This window comes from Condylura cristata, unplaced genomic scaffold (genome assembly GCF_000260355.1).
Source record: "Condylura cristata isolate star-nosed mole 26May11 unplaced genomic scaffold, ConCri1.0 scaffold00009, whole genome shotgun sequence".
Classification (NCBI taxonomy): Eukaryota; Metazoa; Chordata; class Mammalia; order Eulipotyphla; family Talpidae; genus Condylura; species Condylura cristata.
Window position 1 is genome coordinate 42,766,922 of NW_004567110.1, and position 17,149 is coordinate 42,784,070.

Consider the following 17,149-nt stretch of genomic DNA (forward strand, 5'->3'; position numbering starts at 1 on the left):
AAATTTTATATTTATTTCCTATTAAAATTAAAACCTCCAATATACTAGGTATATTCTGTGTTATGGAGCCAATTGATTAAATTTTTCATAACAGTAAACCACAATAGTCATATACACTATTAAGAAGTATCTTCAGGGAGTGCGTTTTGCTCATATTTTCACTCCCCTTATTACCGAGTAAATGACCATAATACATAAATGAAATTTTCTTTATTATATGCATTACTTAAATAGCAAGAATGTAAGAATGGGCATATCATTAAATATTAAAAATTTAATTTATGTATATCCAGATGTTCAGGAAAAACATTTACTGAAAAAGGTAAAGTTTATTTGTAATGGCACTTTAAATGATACAACCTTCAAGTTTTAAGACTTTCAATAATAAATATAATCAAAAGCTAAGGAAAGAGAAAAATATCAAAATATATATTCTTTACGCAACATTCAGTGTTTGGCTTATTAAACTAATAACCAATATTTTTATTTATTAAATAGCTAGTAAATATTTGTAGACTAAGTTAATCAACATTTTCACAAAGCCTTTATTTAAGACAACAATCATTAGTAGCTGAAAGCAATATATCAAGCCCTTGAAGGAAACTGTGCACTTAGGAGATAATTCTACTAATTTGCAATGTCTTTAACAAATTCTTATTAAGAATTTTCTTCTGTACAAGTTTCACACAATTGTAAAGTTATAAAGAAAAGAGACTATGTCATATCTTCTAACTAAAACACTCCCTATGAACTTCATTGTTTTGTAAATTGAAGAGATACTACAAAGATATCTAAGAGTCACTATATGACTACTTTCACTGAATGTATAAGAAAATATACAGTATATCACAATCATAAAATTAACAAATTTAATGAGAAACATTTAAAAAATTAATCAATCAATACTTTCATTTGGGTTACAATACATTTACATGGACAAAAGAAAGGTGACAGGGTATATCACAGATTTAGAGAACTTACCCAATTGTTTGAATACCATTTCTATTAGATTTGATGAAATAGTGTTTTCTTCCTTGTCTAGTGATATCTACCCAACCACCATCGTTGTCTATTATGCCATAATGAATTGCAGCTCTACAGATGCTGGATTGCTTGTAAAAAGGAAGGGAGAAAAGGAAGTTAAAATATTAAAGAGTTATATCCAGGACAACACAAACACTGTTTGCATGACTTTAAATAAACATTTCTGAGAAAAGGGCAATATTTATATAAATTGTTATTTTTCACATTAAAAAAATCACATTTATATGAAAGAACTCGATCCTCAAATAACACAGTTAATAAACTTACCATTTCGTAATGCACACTGCCTATAACTTTAGCTTTGCTATCCAAACAGCCAGCAGGGCATTCATATCTAAACAAAAGATGGGAAGAAAATTAGCTTCTCTGAATTTAAGTATAAAATGTAAATATCTTAGTATTTTGTCAGTTAATTTTGAGGGTAATAAAAATTACCTATTGCAGGTTGTTCCTTTGCACTGATCTCTTAATCTTACTTCACAAGAAACAATTTGGGCTAAAAAAAATTAGATAATATTAAAGCTGCTATAATTCATCACAAAAAAATTTAATGTAAAAGCTATTATAATTCATTACATAGAGCTTTTCCATCCTAAAAATATTTAAATTAATAAAATAGAGTAGGGTATGTCATCTATGTAAATTTCTGTAAATAATGCAGAGGTCTTACACATTTGCTGTGTGCTTACGACTTCATTTCTGTTACTATCATCTGCTCTTGTCCGCATGTGGGTGTCATGGACTTGTGACTGCTGCCGTTCAATTTCATTTGTTTCTTCTTCTCGAGGAGGGTAATACCTGTCTGACCCCTCTGCTAGACAGAATGGACTTAATTAATATTAACCCCATCTTACAGGTACATAAATTAATACATAATCTAGGTTAATATGGCTTTCATGCTTTTAAAACAAACATCAGGAATGCCATTATCACAGGTTTTAAGATGTTGACTTAAAAGATTTAACTCCTTTATTTTTGCTACATCTAGCTAATGTAAAATGGAGATTCTTTTAGCTTTGCTTATATTTCAATGTGGGATCAGTGATTGCTTTTCATAATGACTCTGAGAAAGCTACAGTGATCTAATGAAGTAATGTGAACTTGAATTTGCTTTCTAAATAAAACATTTTATTTTTAGGAGATCACATTTAAAACACTCCTTGAATGAAATCTGATCTAAAGAAAGACTGACATGCCCCTGTGATTTATTACAATATCAGTTTCCATGGAAAAATTTTTCTTTTCTACAAGGAAATTCAATTTGTAAAAATTTAAATTTAACAATATAGAATAATTTCAATCTTTGAATGTAGTATTTTTTACCTAACTGGCTTGACAGTGGCACATTTTGGAGAATGCTTGTTTTCATGTGTGCCCAAGAACTTACAACCCATGGAAAAGAAATACGAAATCAGAAGGAAATCAATTTTTAGTAAAATACAGTGGCCACTGGTAAAGAGAAGAAGGGTGAGTTATGGGAGTAAAAAGGATGTAAGATAGACATACAGTTATGAAAACTGTTGGAATGTATCTATACATTAAAACTAGCTCAGATAACAGAGTGAAATATATAGCTAATTAGCATTTAGTCTTTAAGAAAACTATTAATAAACACTTCTTATGAGTGTGGGAAAAGGTTGTATGCATTCATATATCTTCTAGTATACTTAGTTTGCACTAATTTACATTTAGTTGTCATTAACAAAAAACTATAAAGGAGTGACAAGTTCACTTAGATGCCAAAAAAATATGACCTCTCACAAAATTTTGCCATATACATTTTAACTTCATGTGCTATATATAAAACACCATATTTATATATACATTTTTTTGACATTTGAGAGAACTTATAATAGTTTTGCAATATTATACTTTTTTTGGTATTTTGGCATGAGAAATGGTATACCCACAGTGGGAAGCGAAGAATCAGAATTATTCATTGAGCATGGTTCATAAGATTCATGGATAAGTATTTTGGCAAAAACTTTTACACTGCTAAAAATAAATTGTGCTAAATTGCTAAATCCTTCAAAAATGATGACAGTTATGGAAATAACACTAGTCAACCAATTTGTCAAACTGGTTTTTAAAAGTATAAATATACTTGTTATTCTGGAATAATTTCAAGATGGAATTAGAAGTAGTTATCTGGAATGATCATGAAATGTTTTTTAAAATACTGTTGGGAGGTCTCCCTGTTGGCACAAAGGGTTAAAGCACAGTATTATGAAGCTATTCACAGCCATTGCAGCATGAGTTCGATCCTCTGGCAAGGAGGTGACCCATATGGCACAGCAGATCTCTCCTGACTCACCTGCTACTCCCCTCAACAGTGGATTTCGGTCAATCTGCCTGTTCTGTTCCCCACTCTGTGCCTGGTGAGATTCCTACCCTCATCACCTCTGGCCTGTAATCCAGTTGTTGTATGTATAAATAAGTAAATCTTTAAAAAATAAAATGCACATTGGTATAACAGACTTACTAATATAAGTATTTAAAGATATTTTAAATGCCTTCTTCAGAATACTTGAGTTCTATAAACTATTCATGTAATAAATAGGTTTTGGGTTTTAAAATAGCAATTGATGTATAAATTGGATCAAAATATAAAGCAAATTGAGTATTACAGCACAGTAGCACATACCTTTGTAGCAAAGATTTTCTCTACAGCCCCCTCCAAAACTAGGTGGGCAAGCAGAACAGGGACGACCATGTTTATAGGGTGCGTGGCCCCACCAGTTTCCTCTTAAAGAGATGAAACACTTGATAAGAAGTGAGCCTAACAGCATAATTTACAAGACACTGCGAAATACTAACTACTATCATATCAGAATTGTCTAAATAATGATTTTGGTGTGTAGATATCACGCATTATATTTTTTATCAGAGTCCTTTTGGTTACTAGATTTAAAGAGAAATTGATGCTTCATTCTCATTAAAATATAAATGAATTTGTGAAGTTCATTGTTAAAAATTACAAAGTCAAACTTTTGCAGAACTTTGTATTTGCTATGGGATATTCATATATAATTCATTTGATATAGTAAAACAAAATTCAGACAGACTAAGTATGACTATATAATATTTCTCAGTTAATCTTTGTTTGCTAAAAGCTCTAATAAGTCAAAATACCTAATGATATGTGCAATGAGTAAAATGGAGGCATACAAATATGATCCAAATATTCACAAAGATATTTTAAGCTTTCATATTCCCTGAGTGTTCTGATTTTATGCAGCAGGCAATCCGAGTTAAAACAACATACTTTACTCAACAAAAATAAGGGAGAAAGTCAAGAATATAAAGATTTTTTTAAGTTGATAGAAAAATTTACATATGGAAGTAATATTTTGTCTACTCACTTCGGGGAATAATTGCAAACCAGGTAGACAGCTTTGGGCCATATCTGCCCCCAGATGTTCATGTTATGGCATAAATTAATGGCACAGCCTATTCTGCTACTTGTTGCCCATACCACCTACATTAGAGAAAAAAAAAATGCTCAGAAAAAGAAGGCTGAAAGGAAGACAACAAATCTTACAAAAAAAGTGTATAAAAGTAAACTTAAACATCATTCAAGATGAATGATGGGATGTGTAAAATTCAGGTAAATAAATTATTGTATAAATATATGAGCATTTTAAAAATACAAAATACTGGGCCTCCCTGGTGGCACAGCGGGTTAAAGCACAGCACAGAGAAGCTTAAGCCACTTCTGCATGAGTTTGATCCCCGCCTGCCCGAGAGGTGATCACATGGCGTGGCAGACCTCTCCTGACCCGCCAGCTGCTCCCCTCAGCAGTGTACTTCGTCGATCTGCCTGTTCTGCTCCCTACTCTGTCTCTGGTGAATCCTCTCACCCTCCGCATCTCTGGCCTGTACCCCAGTTCTGTACGAATAAATAAATAAATCTTTAAAAAAAATACAAAATACTAAGTAATTTATAAATTATATTGTGATAATCCTGGTGATTATATCAATGTTCCCACAAAGAAAATTACCTAACAAAGGACCAGAATTAATCATCTCATACAGGGAGTACTAGAACACAATTTAGGTGTTCAAATTTCTTATGTAATGTGATAATTTCATTTTGCCACTGATTTTTTAGGTATTCAATGCTGATTTCAATCTCATTACATTCAAAGGCACAAAGAACAATTTGACTGCTTTATATTCACTAATAAATGGCCATAGAAACTCATGAGTGGTGTGTCTAATCAAATCTGCCTTTAGTTATTTGACTTAGGAATTACTGAATATCAAATGTGACTACTAAGTACTTCTGGGAAGATAAATACTGCATGCATATAAATACTGAATGTCCTTGTTTTATTCTTTGGAAAAAAAATAATGGCAATTATTTTGAAAGTAAATTTCTTCTCAGTTCACATTTACTAGGGTCATAATAAAATAGTTTCATATACAAAATCACAGAAATAATGTTTTGTTAAGTAGATGCTTGGATATTTTTTTACAGTCATTTTGTTATCTGTAGACATCTGCAAGCCCATTCTATATAAATCAGTAACAATATGACTTTTTTAAAAAAAGGGTTACCAAATGATATGACATAAATTCACTACTTTGGCTCTTTTACAGATACACAAACTCAATTTAGAAGAGTGAAGTATAATATACCCAAACCTACCTGTGTGTAATGAGTACATACAGGACCAGAACACCTGAACGGACAATATGGGTTGCATTCATGCTCATATGGATAGCTGAAGTCTCTCACTTCATCATACCATGCTTGCACATGAAATGTTGGGGGTCTGTATCTATTTGAAAGAAAGTTAAATACAAATAACAAATGAAGTTGGAGAAAATGCAAAAAAAAAAAAATATGGCAAATAGATTGAGAAGGTTTAGTAGGGACATACTGTTGTGGATATTATTCATAAATACTTAAGTTCTGCAGATTATTGTAGCAACTATTTAAAATCAATCTAAAATACTGTGATATAGAACTTAAGTTGTTTTTCTTTTACACATCAAGGCTTTGAAATTTTGAAATGATGCATTGATTAATATTTCACTAACACTTATGTTTTCAGAAACAAAAAGTAACACTTTAAGCACCTTCCCCAATGTGCTCCCAAATTCTGTCCAATTGATGGAAGCAAGTTAGAAGGTCCATGTTCCCACACACAAGTTTCGGCCCAGGATTCTGCAGATCTTTCCAGCTCTACATCCCATGTCTATAGTTCAAAACAAAAACAGAACACAGACACAAACATATGATATATGTGAAGACTGAACCTATCTTCAGTATATAGTGTTGCTCAGAGTTTGTTTTGTTTTGTTTCCTTCTTACCTCTTTACAAAGTCAACATAGTGGTTTGGGTTCTCATCCAGATTTTTATCATAGCCTCCTAATGACTCTCTTTGCCTCCATCTCATACTCCCCTCACCTGCACCTCAAGTATTTAGTATTACCTAAGTGAGCACAGATAAGCTTAAGGGATTCCTTTGTCTAAGCATATCAAATAAATCCCCATATACATGAGGGCCATGATACCTGGTCCCAACGTTCCCTATCATAAAACATGCTTTCCATGCTTTTGCTGACATTGTGTTTTTAGTCCAAAATATCCTTGTCCCTATTTGTCGGACAGATCCTACCTTTTCTTCATAATTCAGTTTCAAATATATTCTTTCAATTATAAACTATCCCCTGCTTGAGGCACTTTATCATTATGCCTTTTAACAGCAATTACACTGCAAGGTTAGTATTCATCCACAAATCTTGTTCATGAATTGCTTAGGGGCAGATACTCAACTTACACTGGGCTTACATTTTTGGTTTATTTTCTATGGACAAGATGATTAATAAGTGTTTTTCTAATACATGAGTAATTAATGAATTTGGTTCCTATCAAAATATAAACACATGAGAAGTTGTATATATCACTTATCGGTGACAGTTCACTCATATTTTAAAAGTAATTTATAAATAAATGTTAAAAGTTACAAAGTTACTGAAATAACTTTGCACATCCTAGGTTTATTTATTTTTATTGAACTCACTGCACATAGCATTACAGAAGTTTTAGGTATGTACCACTGAAGTCAAAATGGGTATATGATATTCCAGTTATTAGTCAAAAGAAGCACGGAGTAAATGTGGAAGTAAAGCCAGTGTTAATTAGAACTGAATTCTTTCTCAATATATTTTTTTAAGATTTACTTACTAATGCATACAAGAACTGGGGCACAGGCCAGAGGTGTGGGAGATAAGAGGATTCACCAGAGAGAGAGAGGAGAGCAGGACAGGCAGATTCACTGAAACACACTGCTGAGCAAGAAGCAGGCAAGCAGGTGAGGTCTGTCACACCATGTGGGTCGCCTCCCTGGCCAGGGATGGAACTCGTGCTGCTGTAGCTGTGAATTGCTTCATAATGCTGTGCTCAGCCCACTGTACCACTGGGCGGGGGGGGGGGGGGTTTATTTGCATCTCAGTATTTTCAATTAAAGGATTCTGGGAATGTTAATAGGGTAGGAAAACAGACTTGCGACTAAAACATAAGGAAATATGTTAAGGTGATAGCAATGAGTGTAAAGAGCAGACAGACTTACACAATGTTTAGAAATTTGAAATCCTATTATTGGATGGATGACTTTAAGCAGGTGATGGGGGTAAGCAGAAGATTGGTAAGACTACCAATCTGATACAAAAAATTATAGAAATAGATTGACAGTATGTGTCTGTGTATTTCTATATGTAATACAAGAGTGATGTGTGAGGTGAATGATACATATAGCACCTATGCCATGTGAAGAGTAAAATTATCTGACTGGGGAAGAGCTACACTCTGAAATTATGGGTTTTGAAGATAACACTTGGGATGAATTTCCTCAAGAAGACACAGAATGAGGGGAATAAAAAAAAATTGGGGGCTATGAAAATGGAAGAGGAGAAAAAACAATGAATTAGTACAATAAAATGGAAAAATGAAATCAGAAAGGTTAAGTGAAGACTTAAGTTACTGTAGTGATGGGACAGAGTATAAGCACCAAGGTCAAATGTGAAAGAGAAGTCAAGAAAGATGAGACATGCTAAGTAGTAGTTTATGATTAAGAAAAATTTCAGCTCAATATTAAGTGTACAAATCAGAATATAGAGGGTTATTAGTGAATGTGAAAAATGCAGACAAAGCAAATATAGAAAATTTTTAATACTTTAAGGAAAGGTAAAAGCTTAGAAAGATGGCAGGGTCTAGCAAAATTTGTTCTCTTGCTTTGATTTTTATAGGATGGAAGAAACCTAATCATGATTACAGGCAAAAGGAAAAAACATTATGGAGAAAAAAGCATTTAAAAATTTAAACCTGGAGTATGTAGGTGTAGGGAGGGGCAAATTATTTATTTATTCATATAATTTTTTTATAACTGAGCGTTTTTGCTCTTTCAGTAGTAAACTTGAAATATACCATGTTTTCAAAGCCAAAAAGTAAGTCATACAAAGTTAGAGTAAGTATATTCTTATGACAGTGATACCATAATCTAGCAAGATTATGAGTACTTTATATGCAACTAAAAAATTTAGAGCAGTAAAAGTAGCTGTTTTTCATACAAGTTTGAATTTGGGGATTAATATCTACATTCAAGATGATTGTTTTTGTGACACAGGTTATCAGAAATGTTTGCTATAAATATCATTTATGTACTTGATTTGCCAAAAAATTGGCATGCTGTTAAATTCATTATTTAAACAAGACCTTCATTTTTAATATAATTATAAACAGGTATTTTTTAAGTTGTTGTCACTAATTGCTTAAACATATTAAGTAAGAAACAAAGAATTTGGCTGAAGTCCCAGAAAATGAGCAAGATACTAATCTCCTGTATCCAGAAGACTGGCAAGACAGTTATCCCTCAAAAGCAAGCAGGTTTCCAGGTAGAGTTCCCTGGAAAGTAGATCTTAAAAGACAACCAAAATCGTGTCATCAACTTTGGAAATCTTTTTCTTACAGTTCTTTATTTACACTCACCACAAAACTAAACTTATCCATTTGTTCTCATGTAATAATCTCATACTCAAGAGCAGACAAGGACGGGGGGGAGGGGGGAATATAAAGTTTGTAAATAAATGGCTTTTAAAAAGTGATGTCTTCGGGCCCTCCATGGTGGCGCAGCGGGTTAAAGCACAGCACTAAGAAACTAAAGCTACTACAGCATGAGTTCGATCCCTGCCTGCCCCGAGGTGACCACATGGTGTGGCAGACCTCTCCTGACACGCCCGCTGCTCCCCTCAGCAGTGTACTTCGTGGATCTGCCTGTTCTGCTCCCCACTCTGTCTCTGGTGAAGCCTCTCACCGTCCCTGCACCTATGACCTATACCCAGTTCTGTATGCATAAATAAATAAATCTTTAAAAAAAAAAGTGATGTCTTCATCTTAAAACAACTAGCAAACAACAAATGTTGGTGAGGATGTGGAGAAAAGGGAACTCTCCTGCATTGCTGGTGGGAATGCAAACTAGTACAACCACTATGGAAAACTGGAGGTGTCTCAGACTGCTAAAAACGGAGCTTCCATACGACCCAGCAATCCCACTCCTATGTATCTACCCAAAAGACACAAAAACACTGATTCAAAAAGACACCTACACACCCCATGTTTATATGACTGGATTAAAAAGATGTGGTACACATACACAATGGAATACAACTCTGCGATCAAAAAAGATAAACTCATGCCTTTTGCAGCAACATGGATGGAGCTGGAAGCAATCATGCTTAGTGAAATAAGCCAGAAAGAAAAAGAAAAATACTAGATGATTTCACTCATAGCAGGAGCATAAAGGACTGGGGGGGGGGGAAATATAATAATAAGCAATTATATACCAGAGACATTTTACAGGGGTGGAGTGGGGAATGGGATCAAAAATGGGGCGGGGGTGTGCATGGGACTTTGGTGATGGCACACAGGTAAACTGGTGATGGGAAGTCAATGGGGATAACATCTGAGATGGAGAAAGGCACAAAATGATAGAAACAAACTATTATAATAATTAAAAAGTGAGGTCTTTGAAACACTTTTCCCACAAAAAATGGAGTTGAATTCTCTCCTTCCATCAACCTAAACTGGATAATTAAGTATCTAACAGGATAATGCTGTGAGACTTCTATTTCTTTTCCTTTTTTTTTTTTTAAAGATTTATTTATTATGTATGCATACAGAACTGGAGTATAGGCCAGAGGTGCAAGGGCAGCAAGAGGCTTCACCAGAGACAGAGTGGGGAGCAGAACAGGCAGATCAACAAACTACACTGCTAAGAGGAGCAGCGGGCGGGTCAGGAGAGGTCTGCTGCGCCATGTGGTCTCCTCCGCCATGTGGTCTCCTCCAGGGCAGGGGGGAATGGAATTCATGCAAAAGTGGCTTTAGCTTCTCAGTGCTGTGCTTTAACCTGCTGCGCCACCAGGGAGGGCCATGTATATATTCTTTTTATTTTAGAACAGGTCACTGTAGTTTTAGGTTCATCCTAAATATCCAGAGATATATATTTCTTCTCCTTTTTAAGGCATATATCTTGACAGTTTTAAACTAACAAATTATGAATCCAGTTTCCCTTAAGAGGTAGCTGAGGGCTTCCATGGTGGCACAAGGCTAAGTAAGTCTCAGCACTATGAAGCTATGCACAGTCACTGCAGCATGAGTTTAATCCCCAGCCAGGGACCTACACATATGGCACAGCATACTTTTCCTGTCTCCCTCACTGCTCCCTCAATAGTGTATTTTAGTAGACCCACCTGTTCTGCTCCCCACTTTGTTTCTGGTGAATTTTTTCACCCTCTGCACCTTTGGCCTAAAGCCCAACTCTTGTGTGCGTAAATAAATAAATAAGTCTTTTAAAGTAAAAGAAGTAGCTTAGAAGACATTGGGTATAGACAGGACAGATGCAAGAGGAATTCCTCTGCTTGAGTTGTCCAGTTCAGACAGCAGACCTGTGCTAGCAAGCCCTCAGATGTTCCTAGTCCAGGTCACTGCAAATATGTGACATCATTATAAAGAATTATGTGGTGAGCCCTTAGAAAGACCAAGTCCCTTATTCAAAGACAATTTACTCTTGTTTTACACATGATTCTGAAATTCAAGATCAGTTGTTTATGTGAAATTGAAGCTGGATCCTTTTCAGAGAAGATACACAATTCCAAATTCAAAACTTATTTCAAGTTTGCTTTATGAAAGCCAGAGTAAAATTTAAAACAGCTGAAACAGAAAACTCAGGTTCCTTCAAACACTACAATTCAACTGGTGAATATATACTACAGATAAGCTAATTTTTAAAGCATGATTTAAATTTGTCTATTTAACCCATTAAAAATAGAGATGAAACAAATCAAATGAACTATAAGAATTCTAAAATAGGGATTTACATTATTTTACTGTAGCTGTGACAGAGGAACATGCAACTAAATTTATTAGCAATAACTAATACAGATTATTCAACCACAAGTTTTAATATAATTATCTAAAGAGCTTATACAAACATAGGTAAGTCAACTTCAGTAACACAAGGCTAGAAAATTCTTTTAGGAAAAACTTACTGAAAATATAGCCATCCTAAAAGAAATATTGTAAAATGACAACAGCTTGGAATGTATATTTTTATGCTACAACATAATATTTCAGGTTTTAAGATCTCCAATAATTCATACCCATCCCATTTAAATGTAGGTTAGTCTTTAACATCTTTCTATTTAAATTCAGGGTTTAAATTAAATCAAGATGGCCTCAGGGGGTTCTTTTTTCTCTCTCTCTGAACTATTCACCCAGCACTAATTTAAAGCCAAACCACATTTAAAATTACCATTTCTTTATAAAATGGGTACTTGAGGTGTATAGAAATAAAAATGACTCTATTTTCCAACTACATCCATAAGCCATTCCCTGTTAGAAAACAGTTAAGTTTAAAACTGAAGTTTTATTATTAAAGGAAACATTTAGAATACTACTGATATTCTTTGTCACCAATTTTGTTTAAAGTAAATTCTATAGAAAGAAGCACTATCATTGCCTGTGTTGTATATATGAGGAATCTTAACCTTGACAAACTTCTCAAAATTAAACCCGGAAATACTTACTTTAATACTTAAGTATAGTTTGGCAAAAAAGTGGAATTTTTGTAGCTATTTAGACATGTACGGAAATTCTATTAACTGCAATCTTTTGTGAAGTATGAATGAGAATATACAGTTCTTACTACAATCAGAATATTTGCTAACCTGGCTTTATAGTAGAAGGAGAGCTGTAAATCATACAACAATGTCTTTCCTATAGTTAATATTGCTAACTTACCAGTAAGTTGCATACATTAGTAGTATGTAGTAGTAAGTTTTATAGATTAGGTCAAAACATTAATTCATGATAGAGCTTTCACATGGATATTGAGAATAATTATATGTTTTAAAAAGGACTACGTATTTGTAAATATACCTTCTTGATGGGGGGGGAACCTCCTTCCAGATTGATATAATTTGAAAATTAATATCTTGGGAATTATTTACTCTTTAAAGTTTCAAAATTATTGTTGTAGTACATGTAAAAGATGTACTACACCAAAAAATCACCAAAGTTACTTACTAAAAATTTACCTAAAGATGAGTGTTTTCTTATGATTGAGGCTTCAAAAATATTAGTAAAGGGGCAGGTAGATTGCTTTTCATATAAAAATCAAATCTTAATTTCACAGATAGCTAATATTAAAGCTAAACATTTTAAATTGTATTAAGGAAAATGGGGTAAAGTTTTGTGAGACTGCCTGCTTATGCCAATTTGAGTAATCAGACTATCCATATGTAAATTACCCCAAAGATTTGGGGTATGGATGGAGATGGATATATATTTATAACAAGTTACTGGTAAGCACTTATTAGTAAAGCTATCATGATAATTAGTCTAGAAAAAAAAAGTACCCCAGGTGACAGTGAAATTGGTAAGTACCTTATTCTATAGAGTTAGAAACACCAATTAATAACCCAGTAAATACTGAAAATTGGCTAACATGGCCTGATGCCTTCTAATGCACAAAGAAATAATCTACCAAAATAATCTAACAATTGCTAAATGTTATTTTAAGTAAGGAGAAATACTTTTGTAATATTTTTCACTATTCTAGAAAACCCTATGTAAGTGAATGAAACAACAGTTCATTTCAAAGTCAGTAACCCAAAAAGATAAACGCATGCCATTTGTAGCAACATGGATGGAGCTGGGATAACGCTAAGTGAAAAAAGTCAGACGGAGAAAGATAAATACCAGATGGTGTTACTATATGCTTAATATAAAGCAACTAAACTAAGAGTCAGGTAAAGACAAGCTTAAATACTAATCCCTAAAAGCTGACTACAAAACTGAAGCACCAAGAGTGGAAAGTAGAGAAGGAGCAATAGAACAAAGAAGCACAAAGAACTGTGGTGGTTTGTTGGGGTGAACTGGTGGTGGGTGCACTTTGGTGGCAATATCTGATGGGAGTATCAAATGTTATCTAATTAAAAATTGATTAATTAAAAAGAAAATAAATTTTGAAATAAACATCTTTGATACCTGTATAGCTATACAATTCATGCATATCACTAGTTAAAAAGTTAGAAAAGGCAATGATATCCATAAAAATCTTTAAATAATTAAGATAAACTTTTCCCCAAAGAAATTGGAAAATACAAATGAATGTTAAAATTGATTAGATAATAATTCCTTAGAGTACCTAAATAATATTGATGTTTGGATCCAGTATACCCTTTTGCAGAATGGATATTGAATGAATGGATTTCAAAGATAAATGCAAAACAAAAAAATAACTGGCCTCTGATGATGACAATACTAGGTAGCATAATGACAATTAAACAGCAGCCCATGATACAGTTTGCAATTTAATATGAACTTTCAAATATGCACTACTCTGGTACACTGGGGCTGAAGGCAGTAATGCTGGAAGTCAAGTTCTAGGCTGGAAGCTCTGTACTTACTTTCCCACCATAGTAAACTATAAATAACACAATGAAACTATGTTTAAATGCTAAAAATCTGCAATAAAAGGAATTCCAAACATCCTTCTTTTGAGACATATAAACCCACAAGCTTGATTTAGAATACCACCCCCTTATCTCCAAGTCTATCCCAGTTGTGAGCAGTCAGTAGCTGTCAAAAGGAAAAATGGTGCCTTAGCTTTTAATGTTACTGAAAATATCCTTTAATGTTTGTGATGACAACTAAGCTGTTTTGTGATTCTGAAGACAGCATAATCAAAGTGGCAGATCTTTTAATTATAAATCTAGAAAGAATTCAATTATATCTGAATCATTTTTATTTGAGAATGTGTAACTGCTCAAAATTTAAAGGCTTGTGGAAAACTTTAGTAAATTAACTTAATTTCTATAAATTAACAGAATGAAAAAAGAAGCTATTTTCAGTGGAAAAAATTAAAATGAGGACTCTCCAATTTAATCTGAAAACCCAATGATAAAATCTTTGAAATAAGACCTAGATTTCTATATGTAATCTTTCTGTATAGCATAAAAGAACACCAGTGTTCCACCAATCCACAAATGAAGGAGTATTTGAAGAAATCAAAGACAGAGATACTTCATTCTAAATACCAGCTTAAAAGATAATTCTTGTTATGCCACCACTTCTGGAAAAACAGGTTTGTAAATTACCCATCATCTGTCAAAACTAAATTCCTTCTGAATCACTGTTGTGTTTTCCTTTTTAAATAACGAAGTTCAATCCCAAAGTTTGATGGACTAAATTGTTATGTGATCCTTTAATGGTGCTAACTTGACCTCCAAGAGAATGTTATTCTTTGAAAGTAACACAGTTGACAGTTCTTGACACTTTTACACTCAAATTCCAAAAATAATACCTTATCTGAAAATCTTTAAAAGCTAACTTCATTTTCCCTGTTGGTGGTTTTATCAGAACTACAATAAATAGACATCAATGAAAGACATAAGTAAATCAATCTATGTTGAGAGTGTGTATGGTGATTTTGTGACCTACATCTCATATAAAAAAAAGCACCATGGAAAACAGTAATACATTCATTCCTCACAACTCAGAAATAACCTCAGGTGTTTAACTACTGAGCTTCACCTGTTTTTAAAAGACTTTGTAGTTAAAAGGAAAATGTACAAGGTTCAGATTTCAAAGGGAACACCTGAATTACTGGTTACAGAATGCCTTGCCAGGTACTGAGAAAGTAGCATTACCTCAGGGTAATGCACATATATATTAGGGTCCACAGGAAGTTAAGAGTTGTGAGGGGGATGTGGGGATGTTTAACTTAAATTCCACCTGGAAACAAAGACTTTAAACCTTAAAAACGTAGCATCTTAATTATAATTTAGAGAATTGCCTCCTCATTCTCTAAAATTAATTTTTGAAATGGAAATTTAAGACACGTGGATCAAATTAACAAGATGATTTCAATTAAACCCACTGTTTTAATACAAATGTGGGACAGCCCCTTGTGAGGAAACAGAGCCATCAATTCCACACAATCTTCACAGTTTGAAGTTCTGTTCATATTCTCTCTCCTCTTGGTAGTCATTACAACAAGAATATTCCATTTATTTGAACCTTCTTAAATACATAATTCACTAATATTACCAACACATTTTCCTAGATATGTCTCTGTTGCTTTGTATCTTAGTTCCCAAACTAGAATTTGAAATCAAAGCAGTTTCATACTTTTTGTTTTCCACTGTATTTAATCTGAAGCATGGCATAAAATAAATACTTCACCAACATGTGCTCATTGATTATCTCTAATCTCATAGCTGGTCTACTCTAAATAATAACTTTTATCAGATTATACAGAAGGCTAAGTAAGTTTGTTGTCTCAAACATTCACATGTGATGTAAACCCAGGTGGAAGGGTATTCACAAGGTACCTATGCTAAATATAGGTAAATCCCTGAAAAGCTGAACCTAGATTATCTTTGTAAATCTATCTTTGCATTAACTTGATAATAAATCAAGGCTATGATGCCTTCATTATTTTTGTTACTTAAGAGGAGAAAAGATAATAACCTTTGAGACTACGTTCTGCATGTCTCAGAGTTCAGTAATTAAGGAAATAAAATTGGTAATTGAGAACATGCCATCTATCAGCTTTTAAGTCTTGATCTGTGGCTACTAGGTCATTTTCAAAGAACACTTGTTTTTGTTTATTTACAGATTATAAATTTTAGATAGATGCAAGCCCAATTTAAACATCAAGTACAGAACAATACATAAGAAAGATAAACTCGTAATTTTAACTCTAGAATAGCTACATAAATATTCTTTCATATTTTACATCTAAATATTAATAGCATTGTTCTTAATATTGAGAATTCCATGTGATGTTATTACTAATAATTCCTACCTGAAATAAAGACATTTTATGCTTCCAGTTATTGGGAGCTATGTAGACTATATGGCTTCCTGTTTCCACTGGCTGCTAGGAAACACAAATCTAGTTTAATAGCCACAGCAATCTTACTCAGATTTACAGGCATCCCTTAGGAATATGCCTTTACCTTGTTTTCTCCAACAATTGATGACTATGATGGTGATTTAAAAAAACAACAAAACGGTTTTCAAAAGTCCTTCTTTAAAAATCTGGGAACAAATATTGTGTAAAATATTCATTTCCCCCAACTTAATCAGCCCGCAGGCCCTTGCTCCTATACTCTGCATCCCCAAAGTCTCCATTCTGCATACTCAGTTACTTTATGTTCTCTTGAGCTCTGGATTACAGTTTGATTTAGTAATGGGAAGACACAGACAGGAAGTCAGAGGTGGGAGCCCCATTTTCAGATATATTACTCCTTCTAGAATCCCACTTGTCCCCTTTGAGTTCTCTGCCTCACCTCAATGGTGAGTGTCTTCTACAGAGCCCTACTGCCAAGGGTCCAACCCACAAGCGGTGATCTCACCAGTCAAGCCTAGGCAGATGCAAACCCTGGTGTTTCACCACAAACCTGCATATAGAGAATTCATTATTTTCAGCATCTGTTTCCTGCTGAGAAGTAATATCTAAGCATAACAATCTCGAAGAATTTGTACTGGCGAACCTCCTAACATATTAGCTAATACATGTAAGATCTTAA

General features: G+C 33.6%; 1 protein-coding gene across 2 annotated transcripts in view; it reads right to left on the minus strand.

The window, feature by feature from the left end:
- The window catches only part of CRISPLD1 (cysteine-rich secretory protein LCCL domain containing 1), a 38,058-nt gene that overhangs the window by 9,991 nt on the left and 10,918 nt on the right, over positions 1 to 17,149 (minus strand). Inside the window, exons 2-9 of one of the 2 annotated variants that reach the window (XM_004679787.1) lie at positions 6,130 to 6,248; positions 5,696 to 5,828; positions 4,407 to 4,522; positions 3,689 to 3,789; positions 1,715 to 1,855; positions 1,480 to 1,540; positions 1,312 to 1,378; positions 982 to 1,112 (exon numbers count right to left, since the gene is read on the minus strand). In XM_004679787.1, coding sequence (XP_004679844.1) covers positions 982 to 1,112; positions 1,312 to 1,378; positions 1,480 to 1,540; positions 1,715 to 1,855; positions 3,689 to 3,789; positions 4,407 to 4,522; positions 5,696 to 5,828; positions 6,130 to 6,248 — 869 coding nt within the window. Of the gene's footprint in view, positions 1 to 981; positions 1,113 to 1,311; positions 1,379 to 1,479; positions 1,541 to 1,714; positions 1,856 to 3,688; positions 3,790 to 4,406; positions 4,523 to 5,695; positions 5,829 to 6,129; positions 6,249 to 17,149 lie in introns of those variants that run through there. The other variant, XM_012722920.1, reaches the window with a different exon arrangement.